The following is a 21171-nucleotide window of genomic DNA, read 5'->3' as shown; positions in this document are numbered from 1 at the left end:
CAGCTAATTCATTGACAACGTTTTCCGACTAGGCTATTTTTGAACCTTCTTGCCTTCGTGTTGGATGTTGTTACATTCTGAACATTCTGCCATTGCCTGATGTTATTTCAAAGTCATAGCCTCACTCCATCGGTCTTTCTTTAAGTTTTAAATACCCCGAGTGGCAGTCTACGCTATAATGTCTGCGTGTTTTAAAATATAACTGATATTGAAACAAAGTAGACAGATCATCTCATCCAGATGAACCTTTATTGAAATCAGGCAATGCCCTCTTTATATTCCAATTTAAATAGGCAAGAAAAAATATGCATAACTAAATAAATATGGCCCTATAGCCACTTATGTGTTGGCAAACAGCTGAAATAAATTAGAAATAATAAAATAAACTGCATATAATATGTGCCTCGTAAACCTTAGGCTATCAATAACCTGACACAACCTTAACCTTCAGAACATAAAAACGAGGTCAAATGGGCTAATTAAGAATATGATGTACACTTCATACTACAAGCATAGACAATGAGACTCGTCTTTTCAGATGTAGGTAACAATACTAACAATAACTTTTTTTTTTGTTTTAGTAGTTAAACCGCCACCCGCCCGAATTTAATTAAAATATAATTTTTCGTCACGTCATCCACCCGACCCGAGGATTAACCGCGGATACCGCGGTTGTAACCGCAATCCGCGGATCTCTAGTCCGTACTGTCCCTGAACACACCCCCAGAGTCACGTCACTTCACTCATGTGCTATTGTTTACACCCGCAGCGGTGCGCAACACTGAGATTATATTCTTTTTACGGACAATCGGTTTGAGTCTGGATTAAAAGGCCTTTTATTAGGGCAGACTTGTGATGTGAGGAGGAACCTGTGTGAGCGGTGAGTTTTGGATATACATCGACTTTGAAGCTAGTTTTGGCTATTTGTTATTAGCGATTAGCTGCTGTAGCTCCCGCACATAAACAGACTGTTTTCTATTGGCCTATTGTAAAGTGACTATATTGGCCGTATATTTGCTACTGGACCAGCATTGATATGTAAATGAGTTGTGAATAGACGTGTGAATGATCCACATTTATGCATATAATTAATTACCGCGGCGCGCACGTTTTTACGGCTAAAGGCTAATAGCGGTAGTTTATTTACTAGCTAGGAGTTTTCGAGTCTCTAGGAGTCGTCGGTGTGATTCGATGAATGCGGTAAGCACTTAACCCACCTTGCCCAAGTGCTCTACACTGGTGTATGAATGTGTGTGTGAATGGGTGAGTGGTTCCTTGGTAAAGCGCTTGAGTGCTTGAAGGTGGAAAAGCGATAGAAAAATTGACTTTACCATTTACTAGGGAGCGGCTCTTAGAGCCGGCTCTTTGAAGCGAACAACGGGAGCATGTTTCTTATTGGGAGCCGTGTTTTCTCTTTTTCTCACTTTTTCTCTTCAAGTCGCATGTAGACTCATAGTTTGACAGCAGCAGCTGAAAACGAAACTTTCAGAAATCTGCGTGTGCATAGGATAAAAAAATAAAAAGTGCATATTTGGCTGGAGTTCAGCATAAAATGAATAAACCAGGACTAATCTTGGGCTCGAGTGAGGGAGAGACCGAGTCCCGACACTCAGTCCTGGTTCAGTTCTGGTTTAGTCCTGTTTTACACATGGTTTAAATCTGTTTTAGTTCTGGTTTAGTCCTTTTTCAGCCCTGGTTCAGTTTTGGTTTAGTTCTGCTTGCAACAAAACAATCTCAAGAGTCGCTTGGGAGCTGAAAGAGCCAGCTGCTTTCGTGAGCCAAGCCAAAAGAGCCGGTTATCCAAAAAAAGAACTGGAATACCCATCAGCTAGAATGTGATACAAAAATGCCATTAGGCCAACCTACTGTCTGTAAATATGATGTAAAGAGGCAGAATAACAATAAATGTTGCCTAAATAACCCAATTTAGAATCCACTAGAGCCAAACCTAAGTTTTTTTTAACAATTCAAGATTTACAGTGAATTTTTACATCACTAAATATATCGGTGATTATATCGGCTATCGGCAGCTCCAACTCCCATTATATCGGTTTCATATTGGCCACAACAAAATCCATATCGGTCGGGCTCTAACTAGTGTAATAGTATACAGGTTTATAATAATTTATTTCTCTAATATTCATGTAGTTCATTTGCCTGGAAATCCAGAATCTCTCTTTATTTGTTATACAGGTACAGCAATGAGTCTGGCAAGCAAGTAGTTCATGGGACAGGCTTAATAAACAACTACACTGATGCTCTAGAAAATATGAGCAGGAGTGCACATAATAATGCCTTAGATTTTTTTGCACCTTTTAAGATACAGAAAAATAAGCTTCTAATGTAGCCATAGCTGCCCTGTGTCTGATAGGCAGACATGTCACACAACACTCCATATTCATACATAAGCAGCAATCTGATCTTCACCTAGATATATTACAACTACATATCTGATTCCTTTTAATTAAAATACCATTTCTTTTTGAGCACTATGCTAGCTGTATTTCTTAAAAACACTTAAGAGTTGTGGTCCAGTGTACTCGAAACCATAGGACATGCAATGTCACTTTCCTCACTGCAGTTAGAAAGCCTATTAAGTACACCCTCGGGTGAGGCAGGCACAGGCTGTCTCCTCAGCTTTAAGCCATCGGAGTCCTGGTTTAAATAATCTTGTTACTGTGAGAGGAGAGCATAGATTAATAGGCAGTGTTACAGCTCGACTTATCCAGATTTATGTCATCGTGTAAAGACTCAATCTATAACAGCATTTGATAGCAGTGAATGTGGTTAGGGTTCTGCAGCCTATCTTTCTCAGCATTTAATTGGTCATTCAGCAGTGAAGCAGGCTAACTACAGCCTTAGTGATGTGTGGGTATACATTAAATACATTTTCAGTTTAGTATTCCTCGTTGAAAGGACAGAGGTGAAAGGACAAAAGAGTAATAATAAAGCAGGTTTTACTGCCATCTTAAAATGCTTGATGTGACACATTACACAAAATGTTCCACTGTGCAGAGATGTGCTTAATTTTCATGGCCTCTTTAGTATTAATCCTGATCTTGGTAAACTATACTAATAATAATTCCATACCATATTATTATTATTGTTATTATTATTATTATTATTATTATTATTATTATTATTATTATTATTATGCATATATGATGTTTGGAATTGTAAATATATCTTTGCTGAGTAAACAACTCAAATAAAACTAAAAAAATAAAACTTGTATATATTTTGTTTATGTCCACGTGTCTAACCCATGCTATGAAATGCAGAAAAAAAACAATAACATAATATTCATCAAATGTTGTTTGTTTTAAAATTATTGCTTGTTGAAACATATTATATGTATACAATATGGAGATTTTTTGCCTGTTTAAATTTACCGCCCAGTTGAAATGACTAACGTTTAACAATGTTTAATCCTACATGCATTACACTTAGACCTTAACTGTGGATACATCTGACTATTAATAAGTGCTTACCTGCTGATGAGTGTGAGCTCACTTCATAGCTCCTTACCAGGCAAATATTTTCCTATGTCTTCTCAGGCTCTGCCCACGAGGAGCCTCCAGCATCATTACCATAAGTCCCTTTGTTCTTCTATCAGCCTCTAAATGCTGCATTTGCACTCAGCTCACACAATGTGCCGTTTAAACTGCATATATATTTCTCTATGTATACATTTATATGCAGGTTTCCTATGTGAAATTATGCAAAATAACAGTGCAGAAATAAATGATCATATTATTAGAAGCTATTACACAATGTACTGATTCTATAAAGTGTGCATCCTTGTGGCATTGTGATTATTTAATTTTATTGTTGGTATGTATGCTGCCTCTTGGCCAGGACTCCACTGAAAAGGAGGTTTTTAATCTCAATGGGATTTCTTTCCTGGTTAAATAAAATAAAATAAGAAATTATAATAAATCAATAAGAAAGCACATGCCTATATTAGTCCTCAGTGTAGATAATTTCCCAGTCTGAACATGAACATCTATTAACGGCTTATTTATCAATGTGCAAATATCTCATTTAATAAAAAACGTAGGTGTCTGGAGCATAGTACACTAAGAGAATGAATGGTATGGGGCACTCTGCACATAGGCGAGTTGAATCTGTGTAGCTTCTGAATTAGAACTGAATCGATCTCGGGCTTTGTAAATTTTGTGCAAATTTCACAATTGGATTTTTGTTTGAACACAGCAAGGCCATTGGGATTACTTGAATACTTGAAAGTTCAATCAATATTGTAGTCTGGTAGGGAGTTGGGTAAATGTAATTAAATGGTAGATAGATCAATAAATAAAAATATATGGAATGAATTTTTGTGAATGAATTTCCAAGCTTAACCTGTAGACATCACATTTGCATTATTACAACACCAAAATGTATAGCTGAATTATTTATTGACTTTTGACTAAAGCAGAAAGCATTGATCTCTTCAGGTACCTCATCAGTCCCTTACACTTATTTCAATTACAAAATGCTGAAACATTTATCATAACTAATGTAGAGAGTGGAGAAAAGACTCAGCTATATTTGCTCAATTGTATGTACTTAAAACTTCTTAATAAAGTTGTACTTCTTGGAGTAGTTTTCAGACAAACACCACACTTTTTCTGACAAATTTTTTTTGTTTTGTGAAATTATGAATCAGATGTTATGTCCAGACAGTTACCTCTTCCATTTAGCTTCCCCAAAACATTTTGTCATACATCTACTTGAGTAATATTATTTTTAAGTACATTTTTTGATTGCTCTACCCATCTCTGTTTACCTACTAGGATAAAGTGTGCTAAAGTGATGACTAGGATATTAACAGGCTAAATGCCACACACAAAAATGTCAGTACAGATGGCAAGGTCAGAAGAGTATTAATGTAGAGGCTCAAGTACAAGACAGCATTTGGGAAGCAGAGATTTTCACTAGTACAACAATGTAGTCTATTGTTGTAAATAAGCATCTGTCTTTTGTGGCTCAGTGTTTACCTTAATCAGAAGACGAATTGTTCCTGTGGCCTTATGGGAAATGTAGTACCAAAAGGAGAGCTTGCAGACAGCACTTGACTCTTTCCACATGGAGCTTCTGATATGGGCTTTATCACCCCTCAGTCCCACCGGTGTTGCTTCAAGATACACAAAATGACCTGCAGAGGACAGGTGGAGAAGAAATCAAGGAGATAAGAAATGATAACTGGTCTGAGTGGGTAAATGCACTTGAGGCAGTCGGTGTAAATAAAGCATACCCAGTGACAGAGGGGTGGGGAACAGGGGCAATAGGTCAGATTAATCTACTAATGCGCTGCTGCAGTTTGACTTTTATATTCTTTCTCTTGCCATTATTTTATTTTTATGTACGTTTAGTAGATTTGTTTAAAGCAGCACATGAAATGTCTGAAATTAATTTGTTTGTCAGTTTTGGTACTGGAAAAGTTAATCAAGTTTGCAATTTAACCACATTAAGCTACTTAAGTAGTAAGGCTCAAAGCTATAGCAACTAACAAAGCAATAGATTCTCTAAATATGCATTGCAGGCCCTATCAATTGAGCTATGCGGCAACATTTGTTTGCTCTTTGCCAAAACTGATATTTACAGATTTGTTAAAATTGTGTCCTGTTAAACCACAGACGCACGCTAAAGGCTTCAACTTTAGTAGTTATATAAAATGACCAATATCAGGTATTACCTGTAATATACAAACAGTTTACAATTTTTAAGAAGAAAAAAGTCCACCAACCATGTTCATTCTGCAAAGTGTGGTCATATGGAGGCCGTATTCTTTGGAAAGAGCCTGTGCCCAGTGACCAATCAAAATGATCAGCCAGGGAGCTTTTCCATCCGCACCGACCACCTTCAAAAGAGCAGGACGTGCCACACTCCTTCTCATCTGTGCCATCACCACAGTCATCTCTGAAGTCACAGCTCTGCCCCACTGAAAAGCATTGACCATTTTCACAAGGCAAAAAGCCTGAAGGACAAGGGTCTGAAAAACAAAAATTTCATTCTTACCATTCTTCCATTATTCAGCATCTTTATATTAGATTAAACTATTAAATGAACATGTTATTCATTTGAGATCTTTTTAAGCGTTAAGGAGACAGAACAACAAAATTTGTGTATGAATGCTGCCCGCATTCCTAAAATGGGTTGGAATCAGTTTTTTTAAAGCACTGGGCATTCCAGGAGCAGGGTCAGTGAAGTGCTAGCGAGGGAGATGAGCCGTAATGAAGAGGGGTGGCCTCCAAGCTAAAGGCTCTAAGACTCTCCTAATCCTTTATTCCTCTTATTCCTCTTCAAATGCACAGGAGCGAAAGCAATGTGCATAAACAAAGCACAGAGGAAGTCAGGAAAGCTCAGCTGAGTGTCAGTACAACTGTGTAATAGAGTAAATCCCACTGTAAAGAAAAAACAGGCGATATATTACAGCTATAAGAGCAAGGAGCCATCATGCCCCCTGATGCATGATGGTAAATTAAGATTATCTGTGGTGTAGCATGATGTCATAATGAAGAAATTGTTTATTAAGAATGATTCAGGCTAAGAACTACTTAACTGAGTTAGAGTATTAAACAAGTTAGTTACTAAGTTGCTACTAAGCAATAAACAAATAATACAGGGAAGATAAAAACAGTAAATCACACAGAGAAAAAAAGTTAAGCATTAAAACTATTCTCCACAAACATTAAAAAAGAACAGCTTAATATAAGACTAGACTAGAGTACAAGATTAATAGCTCTATTGTAAGTGTAAGTCCTATGACTAATGGAGCAAGGTGTTGCAGCTGTTCTTTCAAACAGTTCAGGAGAGAGGCAGTTATAGAAGTAACTGTTCTGGGCACAAGCTTTCTCGAGTTCACCTCAAACACAAGGAGACTCTTGTATGAACCACAGACTATTAACATACACTGCAGCAATGCATTCACTCTCTTTCAGGGAGCAGAATACAAAAGGGCAATGCATTTATTATGGTTGTAATGGTTGCAGTGACAAATGCCATAAATCAGCTCTTGTTGTTGTGAGTCATCTTATAAAAGTTTCCTCATGAAGAATGTAGGGAATGTCAAGGCTTTGCTAACTGTTTTGTGCGTCAGAGGCAGACAATAAAAGTTCAAATTAGTTGGTCTGACACGCAGTAACAGTTTTCATGATAGTATTTATTTGGTTGCGAAAATAAAATAAAATTGTGTCAAAATAAAATGTCGAATTTCATAAAAAAATGAATGGCTATCATAATTCAGCTGTTTTGTTAATAGTAATTACTGTAGAAAATTTGCAATTTACTGTTCTTCTCCAATACCTGGTGATAGAGCTCTATAATAATAACTTCTCCAAAATTAAAGGTATGTAACTTTTCTAGAAGAGGGTCCACCACCTGGTCGATGTTTGTTTTTACTTTGCCGGGAATGTTTTACATTTGGCCATTAAACACATATACCTTGCATTTATTGATTACAACAGTTTTTATTGCTAAAAACACTCCTTTAATCTACTGGGCGACTATAGCTCAGTTTGTGTATGAATGTGTGTGTGAATGGGTGAGTGGCACCTTGATGTAAAATGCCTTAAAGGTGGAAAAGCGCTATACAAAAATTTTAAAAGCATATATTTTAACTATGAGCAGGCTTGCCTCTCCACTGTTCTGACTGGTCACGTTGCACAACAACACAATTTTCCACAAAAGCTAAAATAACCAAAAATGTATATAGTTGAATAATAATACTGTGCAATAATTAGTAATATTATAGTAATTGTAATAATTACATTATAGCAATTGAAATAATGAGTTATGTACTTTCTGATACAGTTCATATAAACAGTTTATGCAACTATGTTACAGAACCATGTACCCGCAGGTGGTGAGGGTGTGCTGTCCTCTATTCCTGCGGAGGAGGCGAGCAGGCATCCAGGGGAAAAGGTAATGTCATCAAGGCAGATGTCGGCTTTGGGGTTCCATCCCACCTTGCCCTCCACCATAACCTGGAAGTCCCGGGCCGAGCTCAGCAGGACCTCCCTCAGCTGCCAGTAGTTGCCCTGATCTCCAGTTAGGTTCATCTGCAGAGAGCTTTGTCCTTCACTGAGGATGAACACACTCAGAGTCCCGATGCCCTCTCCAGACATGTGCACATAGAAACGCATCTACAAAAGACAGAGGTAACCAACTAAATTAAAACACAATATTTTCACATTGATATAGTGTATTTGAGTTGTTTCATCATTTTGGTCACCACTGTTTGACAAAGTGTGTGGATAAAAAAAGGCAACTCTATGGCAGTCTATGGCTGTAGCCTCCTTTTCTCCTCCCTTTCTTGCTAGCTCACATACCCAGATGTCTAATTGGCTTTTTAGCTGATTGTACGATTGATGGACAGGTCTGCAGAGGATAAGGCAGACACAATAACCAGAGCAAACCAGCCAGTCAATCAAGTGATTTTACCCAGTGGACTGTGAGGCTGACATCTGGCAGCACGCACACAAAAGAACACACAGGTTCCTATTCCACGTTAGAGTGCAGTCTGTGACTATACAGAAAAGAGATTCATCAACTAAGCAACAAGATGAACTTGAAGACGTTGTGCAGTATTACTGAATGACGAATACTTATACTGTGGTACCTTGCAGAGTTTGCTCCTGTGACTGAACAGTGGTCCTACTATTTGGGCCACATCTCCAGCGGCCTGGGGGAAGGAGGCCTCCAGGTAAAGGTAGTGTCCACTGGGGTATCTCAGAGTGTGGTCACTCGATGGCCCTGTGCTAGTCGTGGAAGTCCTTCCAGCTTTGATTAGCCAATCAAAGTTGTCCGTGCTGCACTGGCGCCAGGAGCATAGGTCAAACTCAAAACTGCAGCAACCACTAAAGCCCTCTGAAAGATCATAGGAATAGAATTACATAGAAAAACAAGATGGCTGTTGGAGGTATGTTGCATTAACTTTATGAACACAAATTAATAAAATCAGATTAGGTCTCATGAAGGTAATGAGATTTCAGTGAATAGTATGACAGAACCTTGAGGAGGTGCTTACTGCAGATGAAGGGGTCTTCATCCGAGCTGTCCCCACAGTGGTTGATGAAGTCACATAAATTGTCTTGAGGAATGCAGTGGCCATTGGAACATCTGTACTCCTCAGATGTACATGGTGTGTTAGAAAATACAGAAGGAGAGCAGTGCTGGAAGTGCACGTCGTCTATCACTACATCTCCCATGTAGCTGATGCCTTCCTGTGCTCGGAAAACCACCTAATAAAAAACACATAATAATAAAGTCACTTTACTTGTTCTGTCACAAATTTTCAAAGACATATTTTACAACATGACATGTTATTGCCTAAAAACACTGGTCCTGAGACAATCAGACCATGCTGACAGAGGCATCCTTCCACGAATTTGTATTAAATGCAGTCATTTCAAAACTATAAAACCATAAAAATAAAAGTCACATGACCTAGAGTAACCCCAAAAGTCTAGGGAACTACAGGATCATACCTTTAATTACTACTACACACACTTCAAACTCATTAGATAGTATTAGACACAATCAATGTGTTATTGACTGTGGGGCTTACAATCTTGTCTCAACTGACTTGAGGCCAAATGCAATAATGATTCTGTGTTTAGAGCACTGTCTACATTTATTATATAACTATGACGACATTTACTTCAAATCAAACAAAACAACAAGAAAAAAAAAACATGTCCACGTTTACTTCATAGTAAATACCTATTTTAATAACTTATACCTGGAAATTCTTGGCTAATCCTAGTAACACCTCTCCTCGTCGCCATTTGTTGCCTTGTGTGCCTGACTGAGACCACACCTCATGGGTGACATTTCCAAATTTCAGTAGCACCTGTAGTGAATGACAATTTAGTTACCACCTATACATTTCTATTCATTTTCCACTCTGGCTTTTTTCCATTTGATTATGTGGCTCTCACCTGCAGTGACCCCACAGTGAACCCACTCATGTGGTACCAAAAGACCAAGGTGCAGCGGGGTCCTGTGGAGGAGATGACAGGTGTCTGGAGGTCACTGGTGTCACGATAGCCTCCATTTGAACTGTCTGCATACATGTACCAGCCCTGTGCAGTGCCCCTATAATATGAAATAGATAATAGAATAGAGAAAGAACTTCAAGCTTGTGTGAAGGTCCAGCCCAGTCACATGTAAGTATCTTAAAACATGAGAAATTTAGATTTTATAGATGTTTCTTTTTCATCAAAATGCAAATCACTACAAATAATAAATAAGATGTTTTGCTGTAGCCACTAACTAGAACCATTTCTGTTATGCTTCTTTTATCACAGAAAAAAAATATATATATATATATCTGAAACTGTCTGAGCCAAGACTGTAATTGCATTTACTCGTCTCTAGTGTATCTTCACACAATCACCTTAGGACCTATAGCTATACTCTGCCTTCTGCTTCTCTTTATTAAATTCCCATAAGAGGTGTGCCTTCAATTGGCTTTAATACGACACAGCTTCTTCCCTCAACATCACTCAGGCCTTATCAGCTGAGAGTGAGGAAGAGTTGTAGAAAGGACGTATTAAAAATATAGTAGCTCCAGTTTGGGTCCAAAATAAGTCATAACCAAAAGAGAAAAGCCAGCTGAACTCTCACCTATCTTAACGCTCACGCCATAATGATATGTGTGTCATTCTGAAGTGAATCTGTGAATTTACAAATATGGTGAGAATCCATCTTGCTGTGCAAGGGTACACCTCACCTTGCCAGGCTGGCGCCACTTAGTTTCCACTCAAAGACCTTTCTCTCCAGCGACTAGGTCAGGAATCGGAATACACTAGACGGGTTGCAAAAATCCTGGAAGTGTGAGTTTGGGCACAAGCTAATCAGCAAAGAGCCATACATTCTGTGTTGGCAACAATTCCCGAGATCAAGGATATAAAGTCAGAACAAAAAGAAGTTTTGGTTTATTTTATCAAGATGAAAGATGTTATTGCCCTTCTTCCTACAGGATTTGGGAAAAGCTAAATATACCAGTTAGCCCCGTTAGCAGCACATTACATTCCTCACAACCAAATAGCAGTAGTTAGTTAAATAAAAAACAGTACCCGCCTACCGTCGAGCGAATAAATTCTAATGCATGTGTATGCATAATGTATGCAGGCGGTTTCCACGAAGTGAAACCGGCTGATGAATCAGGCTACACCTCACCCAGATAAAATTCTTCTGCACATCATGGCTAATTGTTCAACAAGACAATTCAGTCTCTTTGTTTATAAAAGAGTAAAAAGACTTACAGTGTATGATCATTGACAGGGCGATGATATTGCTCTCCTTCATGGATACTCTCTCCTTGGTCCAGAGACCAGAGAAATGCATGTGGTGACACCAGGTCGAGGTCAGCTGTCTGCCACCCACAAGAGTCCTGACCTTCAAAGTTGCACAGTTCTTTCACTAGAAAAGGGAAAATATCAGTGTCTGACATGCACTGACATGTCTGAAAAAGAAAAGCAATGTGCTATCTCAGTGAAACGTGAAATGTTTACCACAGTTGGTTTCATCTGAACCGTCAGAGCAGTCCTTCCTAAAGTCACACACTGCACTCAGAGGTACACACTCCTGATGTGCCTCGCACACAAACTGTCCCTGAGGGCAAGAGTGGGGCAGCACTGTGGGGGCCACTGTGGTCACTACTGGAGTGGTGGTGTTTGCTGAAGGAAGTTCACCTAAAGAGAACAGGAATCACAGTGAGAGTAAAATGTAACCTAATGGTATCAGTGCTATATGTATAGATAATGCTAACATAAATTAAATGTATACCCTCAAATGGAGCACAGTGCAAAAATGAGAGGTCATCAATGGCAATATCTCCATGGAAATCATCTCCAACAGTTCCTTCAATCAAAATCTAGACACAAAATACAGTGTTTCTAAATTTCCACTGCACCAAAGTTCAATAAATATGACTGATATTAGTGTGCCATGAAAATATTTTAGCAGACAACATTGTAGCTTAATGTTGCTAGAGCAAGCACAGATAGATCTTTAATTAAAGGTCATTAAATGTTTATTCAAATATACCACTTAATTGGAATATGACACAAAGCACTCACTTGTTATATATAATAACATATATAATATTAACCCTTGATGGTCTCACCTGAAAAGGTCGAGCGCTATTGAGATATAACGTCTTCTGGTACCATATATTTCCCTGGTTCCCATAGCGCGCCCACAGCAGATATCCACGGCCTGTAGTGGTGGTCCTGAGATAGACAGCCAGGCTGAACACTTGTACTCCATACATGTGGTAGTGGAAGCGGAACACACAGGGCTGCCAGGGTTTGCTCGGGGATGTCCTTCGTTTGGGAGTGGGCTGCATCACTGGGCCCAGAAGAACAGCAGTGTCTTTGAACTCTTGAGGTAAGGACGACTCAATGTAGAGGTAGTGCCCGTAGCTGGTGCCCAACGTGTGGTCTTTCATAGGCCCCGTGTAGAAGGTGGGAGTAGAGCCTTGGATGAGTGACCAGTCAAACACATCTCCTCCACTCTGCTCTTGTCTCCAGGAGCAGAGGCCATGTTCAAAATTACACTGAAGATCTGGAGCTATGAGACATTTGAGCATATAGTCAAAATTTCAGATTTTGTTAAAAGTGCAGATCCAACAAATTTCAAAAAATCAAAGGCCTTCATTGTAAAACTGTAATATATTGAATGAAATATTACAATATTACATTCTTTGTACTTATGGCGTGACCATGCGGTAATAGCCCATGATCACACATTTACTCTGTCTATACAAACAGACTGGTGTATAGTGATTTGCCATTTTAAAATTTTCATTTCATCATAATCAGTTTAAGGGAAACAAACACAAAAATGACTAGCAGACAAGAATATCATACTAAGAGCTACTCACAGCATCCCTCCTCATCTGAGCCATCTCCACAGTCGTCCACAAGGTCACAGAGCTGCAGGTTCTCGATACAAGCCCTCGTGTGCACACAGTGGAAATGTGTGTTTGATGGACACTCTTCTACTGCTGGAGGCATGGAGCAGTTATTGAAAGTGATATCATCCAAGGCCGAGATCCCATCAAAAACGCCCAGACTGACTTTAGCCAAGGTGATCTGAAAGGGCTGAGTGATGCGCCCAAGCTGCACAATCACATGGTTCCACCGAGGGCCCTGGTCGTACAAAGATCTCCAGATAATTGTGTTGTTTTCGACACCCTTCAAGCGCAGATACATGTCTGCAGCACCAACAGAGATGCCTGAGTTGTAATGCCTATGGAAAAAGTGATATATAATCCTACTATGAAAAGTATGGTTTGAGTTGTATGAGGTTACATATTCTGTGTCTCACCAAAAGGACAAAGTGCATCCAGAAGCTGACTGTTGAAACCATGGGCTCCTCAGAGCAGCCCGAGGATGAATACTGCTACTGTTTTTCAGTATAAACATGAAGTGTCCTGTGATGAGTCAAAATACTTAAAATCAAAAGTGTAATTTTTCATCTCAAAATAATATGAAAGATTTATATTATTTTTCTGTTAAGACAAGTGTCATACTTTTTTCTGAGAGGTGCAATAAGAAAGATAAGTAATCTTAGAATGCTTACTTGCTTCATTTAGAAGTCCAAACAATAAAATAAGGACTAAGGATAGTGTGTTGCAGTTTGAAATAAATGTACACTATGACAAAACAGCAGATGGTGCTATTGGTTGCCCAATAACTTCAAAACAAAAAGTATTAAAAGAGCAGTCTTTTTAAATGTGGCCAAAAACCCTGAGAGCAGTGCCATCTGTCGTTCCATTAACCATACTGAAAATTCACAGAACACCCAAGACACAAGTAATCATTTTTATTAAAAATAAAGAAGTTTAGATACTTGCATCACATGGCAATGCATTTAATTTTGAATGACATGTACCTTAGAAATGCATTACCTGTAGTGCTATTGGTAGTATGGTCCAGTGGTGGAGGGTGACCATAGTATTCAGGTGGAACCTGTGGAGAGGAGCCCCAGACCCAATCAAAGCCATCTCCTTGAGTCAGCTCATACCAGCCACATGGCCCATCTTCAAAGTCACACCTGGAGGCTGAACAGTAATATGGGAATGGTAAGACATCACAATACAGTGTAATTGGCCCTTAGTCTCATAAGAGTTCTTACGACAGTGGGCTTCATCTTCTCCATGCAGACAGTCTGGAGTAAAGTCACACACTTTGCTGTTCTCTATACATTGTCCATCATTGCAGGAAAATTGTGTTGGGAGGCAATCAACCAAGGACATTCCGTTATCTGGAAAAGCAACAATGTAAAGTATATACATATATATGTGTGTGTCTGTGTGTGTGTGTGTGCGTGTGTGCGTGTGAATGTGCATGTGTGTGCGTGTGTGTGGTTTGATGCCATACACAAAGATATACTTTTTAAGAAGGATATATATTGATTTTGGATATGCTCTAATGGGAGTAGGAGACAGATGGAGGTAAAAGTGACCTTTGGCTAGTATGGATCACTGCTTTCTTCTACTTAGACATGCTAAACTAGGCACGATGAAGTCACAGTGAAGTGTAGAGTCTGACCTTGGTTTAAAAGTCTATAAAATTGTGCATATTGAACTTTTATTTTAAACATGTCTAACCTTCATGTTTATAATTCTGAAATGGTATTTAATTACGTTAGTGCAGTTAATATTAAGTCACAGTATTATTGGAGTAGTGACTATGAGTTTCTGCTTGGTCTAGCATTTTTTTATTTGCTAAATGAAGAAAGTACCAAAAATACCCTGTACAGGATAAATCATTGCTGATTAATTGTTCTAGTAAAATATCATAGCTTTTTTCAAAACACATAAGTTTAAAAAAATATTTCATATAGTTACATTTAAAAGATGCATGTTTAAAGCACTTTTCCTCGGTGACATAAAAAATATTCAGGTGACTTTAGACTGGTCCACAGAATAAAATAACATCACAATTTGTTTATATATAGTGATCACAGATATCGATCCATAGTGGTGACATCTGAAAATGCCGGGGTCTAACTCACCCCATCTATGTGGTGACATGGTTTTAATGGTGGCGTAACGCAGCATGGTCTGACAGCCAGGACTGAAGGAGAGGTCATCTATGGCGAGGATTTCAGAGTCAGATCCAACATTTCCTCTAATGATCACCTTCAAGATAATCCATTATATTTGTAAACAGCATATTTTACATATTTTACTACATGTGTTGGAAATACATGGTGCATTTACTACAACAAGAGTCAAAAATATTATTAAAAGTTTAAGAAATTATCTGCAGCATCCCAAGCAACGAGAGGATGGTTAAATGAACATTGATGACAGATGGTAGGTGAGGAGAATAGGATCTTAATACTGAGAATAAAGAGAGCATTCCATGAGTCTTAACTGTAAGGGATTCCAGATGGACACTGAGTATAGCTATATTTTCATGGTGCATATAAATGATTCCTTGAAGGACATCTGTTGTTTAAAACTTGTATGTTTTCTCAGTTTAAAAAAAAAAACAACACTTACATAATCAATTTGAACATGTGGCATTAAAATAGTCATCACTAATCAAACTGATTTCAAAGGCAGTAGTGATTTTTTTAGCCTCACTTTAACAACAATGTATGCAATGTTGTAATGCTTAAAAACACACATCTGAATTCTATCTCCACATAATAATTATAAACTGCTTTACCTGAAAACTGTGGTTAGTGACAAACTGCAGCTCAGTCCTTAGCCAGATTCCTGTCTGGGACTGCTGTGTGTTGTCTGCCCACACCAGTGTAATTTCACCCAGAGGTAGAGTCTGGAGCAGGACCTGGAGATTTCCAAGCTCTGCCTCCACATAATAATAGAATCTCATCTGTCGAAGGGAAATGCAGGGAGATTGCGTCAGTGTTGTGAAAGAATTGATGGATGCTAAGACCTGTAAATCAAAGGCCTTTATACCTGGCATGTCTGGTTGGGCTGAAAGACTGGACTCTGTAAATCAGCTGTATGTCTTTTTCCTCTCACAGTCAGGAAGTGTGCTGAATAGGACAGATAAATAAAACATAGACTTTACAAAGGCTTAAAATATATAAAAACATATATGTATATTCAACATAGGTCTAGTTATTAATTACAATTTCACATGTCCTGCAGTCTTTTATGAACATAGACATTGGGGAATTTATTTACTTATTACTGACACTAGCAGCCACCTGGTTGTCCTGGCTTGCAATTGAATAATATTTTTCTCATCAAACCTGATGTCTTACAAGATCAAATAATAATGACCAGAAAAGAAATCTAGGGATGATTATAAGACACAAATGATCAACATTGTAATCATAACATAATTATAGTCACTCACTTGATCTTTTTGTATGGCCATTTTTAAGCTCCGGAAAATCTGTTGCTCTGCTCCAACCTGCTCCTGATGATGGGATGAAGTCACAAAAGTCCTTTTCAAAGTCACAACGTGTGAATTTGGAACCTTCAGACAGAATTTGTATTAACAGCTTTAACAGTTTAACACGGTAAGTATTTAATGCACTGTAGTAGGAACTGAGTTGTGTTTTATAATAACATTCTTTCAAGGTCTTTAACTGGAAAATATATAACCTAATGTCTAAGCTATAGTGGAACATACAAATGTCCAGACCCAGACTAATTAAGTGTTACTGTTCCATAAAGAAATGTAAAAGTAACCCATAAGGCAATTAGGTTATGGATACGACAAAGCACTGTACTTCCTGAAATGATTGCTCCAAAGTCCAAGCTGACATTTCCTGATTAGCTTTCATTTCACATTTACTCTAGCCCCTAAATATGAAAATATGTTCGTTTTCTACTCACAGTCTGTCTCATCACTGCCATCTCCACAGTCATCAGTAAAGTCGCACACAGAGTTCCTAAGTACACAAGTTCCAGTGGCACAGGTGAACTCCTGGACAGAACAGTCTTGAGCAGATGCACCACTCCACACAATCAAGGATAAGGCTACCAGCCACCACACTGGGCCCAGGTCAGATCTCATCTCAAATCTCTATCACAAGAACATGTTCTAATACTTCACCCCTGAAGAACCCACCATGTTGTAACAACATAAAAGAAAAGAAGAGGTGGAGCTGTGTTGGCTCTAGATAGGGCTAAACAGCTCTTGAGTGCTTATTCCAGCTTTTAGCCTGCTGTAAATGGTAATAAATAGCTTTTATGGCTCTAAAGTGACTTTTTCAGTTCATATGGTCAATGGTAATGATATTTGAAAGGCATATAAACAAACATTTTCAAAAAGTACTGATCTGGACTGAGCTTTGAATATGATAATATCATTACATTATTATTATTATTATTATTATTATTATTATTATTATTGAAAAATCAGATATTGTCATAAAAACTCCACTTTATTTTATAAGGCATGCATACATAATCAAGACTCAGAATTTTTTCACACGAGACCTTAAAAAGAGGCACTGGGGGTGAGGGTAAAGGGTCAAATTAATCATCTTAAATAATGGTAACACCCAAGTATAATGAAATAATGAATTAATTATATATTTAAACAATTTAGTTTCATTGTTTAATTATTTAGTGACATATTTATAACAGAACAGAAACGTTGCAGTCTTTGCTTCTTTTAATACGGCACATAATATAAACTGCGACCAGGCCAGCACAGCTGACGTTCATAGTACGTCCGTAATAAGACCGCAACATGATCCAAAAGCGACATCTAACGGTTACTTTCTTTTTCTGCGTGAAGTTTAGGTGCAAAGAGAGAGAGAGAGAGAGAGAGAGAGAGAGAGAGAGAGAGAGAGAGAGAGAGAGAGAGAGAGAGAGAGAGAGAGAGAGAGAGAGAGAGAGAGAGAGAGAGAGAGAGAGAGAGAGAGAGAGAGAGAGAGAGAGAGAGAGAGAGAGAGAGAGACAGAGAGAGAGAGAGATGTGACAAGATAAAATGAGAAGTTCCAGGGTAAAACTAAATAAACTCACCACGCTGGAATCTATAAGGTCATAATCATAGACAAAGGAAAGCAATGAGCCTATACTTTACTTGAGCTATCGATCGCTTTGAAATCTACATAGAAATCTACTTGGTGTGAGTGGGTGTTCAAATGATAAATATTATCTATTTAAAATATTACTTTTTCCGTTTAATTTGGTGTAACTTTGGTTTCACCAACTTCTGGGGTGACTTTACGTAGCTACGTCATACGTCACCGGATGCGTCAGCATCGATTTGTAAACACTCTTTGCTTCTGCTTAGGGACCAGTTGGTTCTTCAACATTCAGCTCTGGCGTTTACTTTACATGTTCATATTTCATTGGAGTTTACATCGGCAACTGAGACGTTTTAGTATTAATACCACAAGGTGATCTTATTAGAACTTCATATGCTACTTTGTATGATATTGCTACCACGGTTACTTTTTACTTTTAGCTTTTTCTTTCGGCTTGTAGCTAGCTCGCACATGCATTCAGTCTTGCAAACTCGTTGACGCCAGTCCTACTTTGAGCTACTATGGTGCTTTCTTTGGTAAGCCTGTGTGCCACTGAGGTGGTAAGTGACCACAGCTCGTCGCCCTGCTGGCTTAAATGGATACCCAGAGAATTGTACCGACCGCTGTTGGAGGCCGCCTTTAGCAGTAACAGACCGCTGGCTGCGGGTGAACTCGTTCAGCGGTGGCCCGAAAGAACCTTGCGTGTCGGACGGAGAAAACGAGGAGCGACTTCCCCAAACAGACTGTGCATACAAGCGCTTTTACTGGCTGTTGTAAGGGGACTCTCAGATCAAAGGTAAACCAATACTTCTAACGAGTTAATAGGTGTTTTTAAATGCCTCGTATTGAAAATGTTGATATCATTTCTGTCCTAGGAGTGTCTTACAGCTGCTGGATCTTTGTGGTCAGCAAGGAGATGAGGGAAGTCTGGGTGACCCAATGGGTGGCTGGTCCCTGACTGTGGCACTGTGCACTATGGTTGTTCAAGCTCGAAATGGAGCTAAAAGGGTCCAGAGGAAAGAAGGAGAACGTGAAAGAAAGAGGTTCTCGGCTCTGCAGAGAGAGTCAGATGTTAAGAGAGAGAGGGCAGATGTAGTAGAAAACGACAACATAGTATCATCAGCAGTAAAGTCTGAGGAAGAGCTGACAAAGGGCGTGAGAAGGAGGATGGAGATGGAGAGAAAGGGTGAGGGTCCATCTGCAAACGAAGCAGGCATTAAAATAGATTATAATGATGATAAAGATTTAGATGTTCTAGTACACGTGAGAGCTGATCTTTTTGTCAATGCCCGATCCTGGGAACGTGTTCGTGCAGCGTTAAGCACTCAAGGGCCACTTAAACTTCAGTGTAGATATCTCCGCATTGAAGAAATTTCTGTATCAAACATCAAGACCCTACTTGATCTTCTGCCCCATCAGTTTCTTCTTGGGATAGATGTGAGATACAGCAGTCTTGGAGTGGCCGGCTTAGCAGAGCTCCTGCCCCTCCTTTCCACCTTTTCTGCTCTTGAATCTCTTCGCTTGCACTACTGTAATTTAGATCTTAGAAGAGATCTTCATGGACAAGAAGAGGCACTAAGAGACCTTTCACAGGGCTTGACACAGCTCTATCACCTCAAATGTCTTAGCCTCACTGCACTACGGCTGCCTGGTCAGCTTCGGGTGCTGCTTAGGTATGTGTTGGTAATGATATTGAATAACCATGAGCATGATTGTGCATGTGCTTTCCATGAAATACAAAGTAACAAAATAATGCAATTTTTTTCAGTTCCTTGCCTCAACCTTTAGAGACTCTTGAACTTCCATATTTGAGCCTAAGCCCAGCAGATCTGGCGTATCTCTCCTGCAGCCACCATGCATCAACTCTACAACAGCTGGACTTGAGTGAAAATCGACTAGATGAAACCACACTACCCTCTGTGCGACGTCTTCTCTCCCAGGCCTCCAGCAGTCTGCAGCACTTGTCTTTAAGTGGCTGTGGGCTAAATGACCACCTCCTGGGTCTCCTGCTGCCTTCTCTGGGATGTTGCATCACTCTGAAAAGCATGGCCTTTGCCCTGAACCCACTCTCTATGTCTGGACTTATGGACTTGGTAAAAACTGCAGTAAGGATGCGCAGTCTTCATCAGTTATTGTACCCAAACCCACTGGAAGATTACCAGCCGGGCCTTCCAGACCTTCCTTCCAGCGCTCAGCTTTTAGACTGGCCGCTGGATGAGACAACAGAGTTCAATACTACCAGCACACAGCTCAACAGAGTTCTATTGGAAAATGGGCGTTCTGATCTCCTTCTCACGTGTGACCTTCTCAATTATCATAACAACTTAAAAGATGAATGAGGCAATACATTTTGTCCAAAGATAATGTTTCAGGCTGTCATTGCTAAAATCTGTGGTGCACAGAATTCAAATGTGTGTATATTTATATCTTGGTTGCTTTTATTGACAGAAAGAGAAACATGTAACAAATGCTAATGCCATAATGAAATGTTGATTTGTGCACTGTTCATGATTCTTGCATATAATTGGACTACCTTCTTTTCTTACTGCATTTGTCTTAAAATTAATGAAATATTGTTTATTTTACTAAACTTTTGTGATGAGCAGAATGTGTTACTTGCATTACAACAGTGTATCAAATCACCATGGTCAAATATGTTGCATGATAATAAATCACGTTAAAGCAGAGACCATTGCAAATATATTATGAATATTGTATCATCTGTAGTACCCCACATGTGACTTCTCCAGAATGTAGTATCGATGATTTAAAAATTTCAGATGATCCTCTTCTGAGTTTGTGTAGAAGGGAGAAAGCTTAATATGAGGTAATGGCAAAGAGATGTAGTTTGGGAAATCCAACAGGAATGGGCGGTCTTGAAGAGGAGGCAGAATTAGATCTATCAAATAAAATGAAAATAAATAAAGATATTACACTATTATTATAAAACAACAGATTTTCCAGAGAAGGTTAAGTGTTTACTTGATGGTTTCCGTGTTCTTTCCATACTATAAGTTTCCCCAAGACGATGGATTGCACCAGATACACTAAAAACAAAACATCCAAATTGAAAATAAATAAAACATGCATAACATACATATGCAACATACAGCATAACTGTAATGTGAGTAATACCAGGCATGTGGCAGAACCACTGTGTTATTGGTGGTTGGTACAGCTTGTTTG

General features: G+C 38.9%; 2 protein-coding genes across 2 annotated transcripts in view; one reads left to right on the top strand and one right to left on the bottom strand.

Moving 5' to 3' along the window:
• Positions 1-17021, bottom strand: part of malrd1 (MAM and LDL receptor class A domain containing 1) — a 37375-nt gene extending 20354 nt beyond the window's left edge. Inside the window, exons 1-20 of the mRNA XM_055150818.1 lie at positions 16841-17021; positions 16356-16478; positions 15950-16029; positions 15696-15863; positions 15073-15160; positions 14152-14280; positions 13925-14077; positions 13342-13447; positions 12896-13263; positions 12137-12582; positions 11797-11884; positions 11523-11702; positions 11274-11430; positions 9945-10101; positions 9746-9856; positions 9032-9245; positions 8624-8871; positions 7859-8147; positions 5750-5995; positions 5001-5158 (exon numbers count right to left, since the gene is read on the bottom strand). Coding sequence (XP_055006793.1) covers positions 5001-5158; positions 5750-5995; positions 7859-8147; positions 8624-8871; positions 9032-9245; positions 9746-9856; positions 9945-10101; positions 11274-11430; positions 11523-11702; positions 11797-11884; positions 12137-12582; positions 12896-13263; positions 13342-13447; positions 13925-14077; positions 14152-14280; positions 15073-15160; positions 15696-15863; positions 15950-16029; positions 16356-16478; positions 16841-17021 — 3690 coding nt within the window. The remainder of the gene's footprint in view (positions 1-5000; positions 5159-5749; positions 5996-7858; positions 8148-8623; positions 8872-9031; positions 9246-9745; positions 9857-9944; positions 10102-11273; positions 11431-11522; positions 11703-11796; positions 11885-12136; positions 12583-12895; positions 13264-13341; positions 13448-13924; positions 14078-14151; positions 14281-15072; positions 15161-15695; positions 15864-15949; positions 16030-16355; positions 16479-16840) is intronic.
• A 1189-nt stretch (positions 17022-18210) lies between these two features.
• si:ch73-174h16.4 (leucine-rich repeat-containing protein 14) lies at positions 18211-20672 on the top strand. Its single transcript, XM_020935633.2, has 3 exons — positions 18211-18781; positions 18861-19658; positions 19754-20672. Exons 1-3 carry the CDS (start codon positions 18507-18509, stop codon positions 20322-20324), a joined length of 1644 nt encoding a protein of 547 aa, XP_020791292.1. The 5' UTR covers positions 18211-18506; the 3' UTR covers positions 20325-20672.
• Positions 20673-21171: the final 499 nt, after the last annotated feature.

This window comes from Boleophthalmus pectinirostris, unplaced genomic scaffold, assembly GCF_026225935.1.
Source record: "Boleophthalmus pectinirostris isolate CB_2022bp ecotype Guang Dong unplaced genomic scaffold, ASM2622593v1 HiC_scaffold_15, whole genome shotgun sequence".
NCBI lineage: Eukaryota > Metazoa > Chordata > Actinopteri > Gobiiformes > Gobiidae > Boleophthalmus > Boleophthalmus pectinirostris.
The sequence above is the reverse complement of the archived record's forward strand: the minus strand, read 5'-3'. Positions and strand labels throughout refer to the sequence as shown.

Bases quoted from the DNA above. Each gene is read 5' to 3' on its own strand.
- si:ch73-174h16.4 (XM_020935633.2), top strand. From the start codon at position 18,507: ATGGTGCTTTCTTTGGTAAGCCTGTGTGCCACTGAGGTGGTAAGTGAC. The intron at 18,782-18,860 runs GTAAACCAATAC...TTTCTGTCCTAG, and splicing joins AGGGGACTCTCAGATCAAAG to GAGTGTCTTACAGCTGCTGG. The intron at 19,659-19,753 runs GTATGTGTTGGT...AATTTTTTTCAG, and splicing joins CAGCTTCGGGTGCTGCTTAG to TTCCTTGCCTCAACCTTTAG.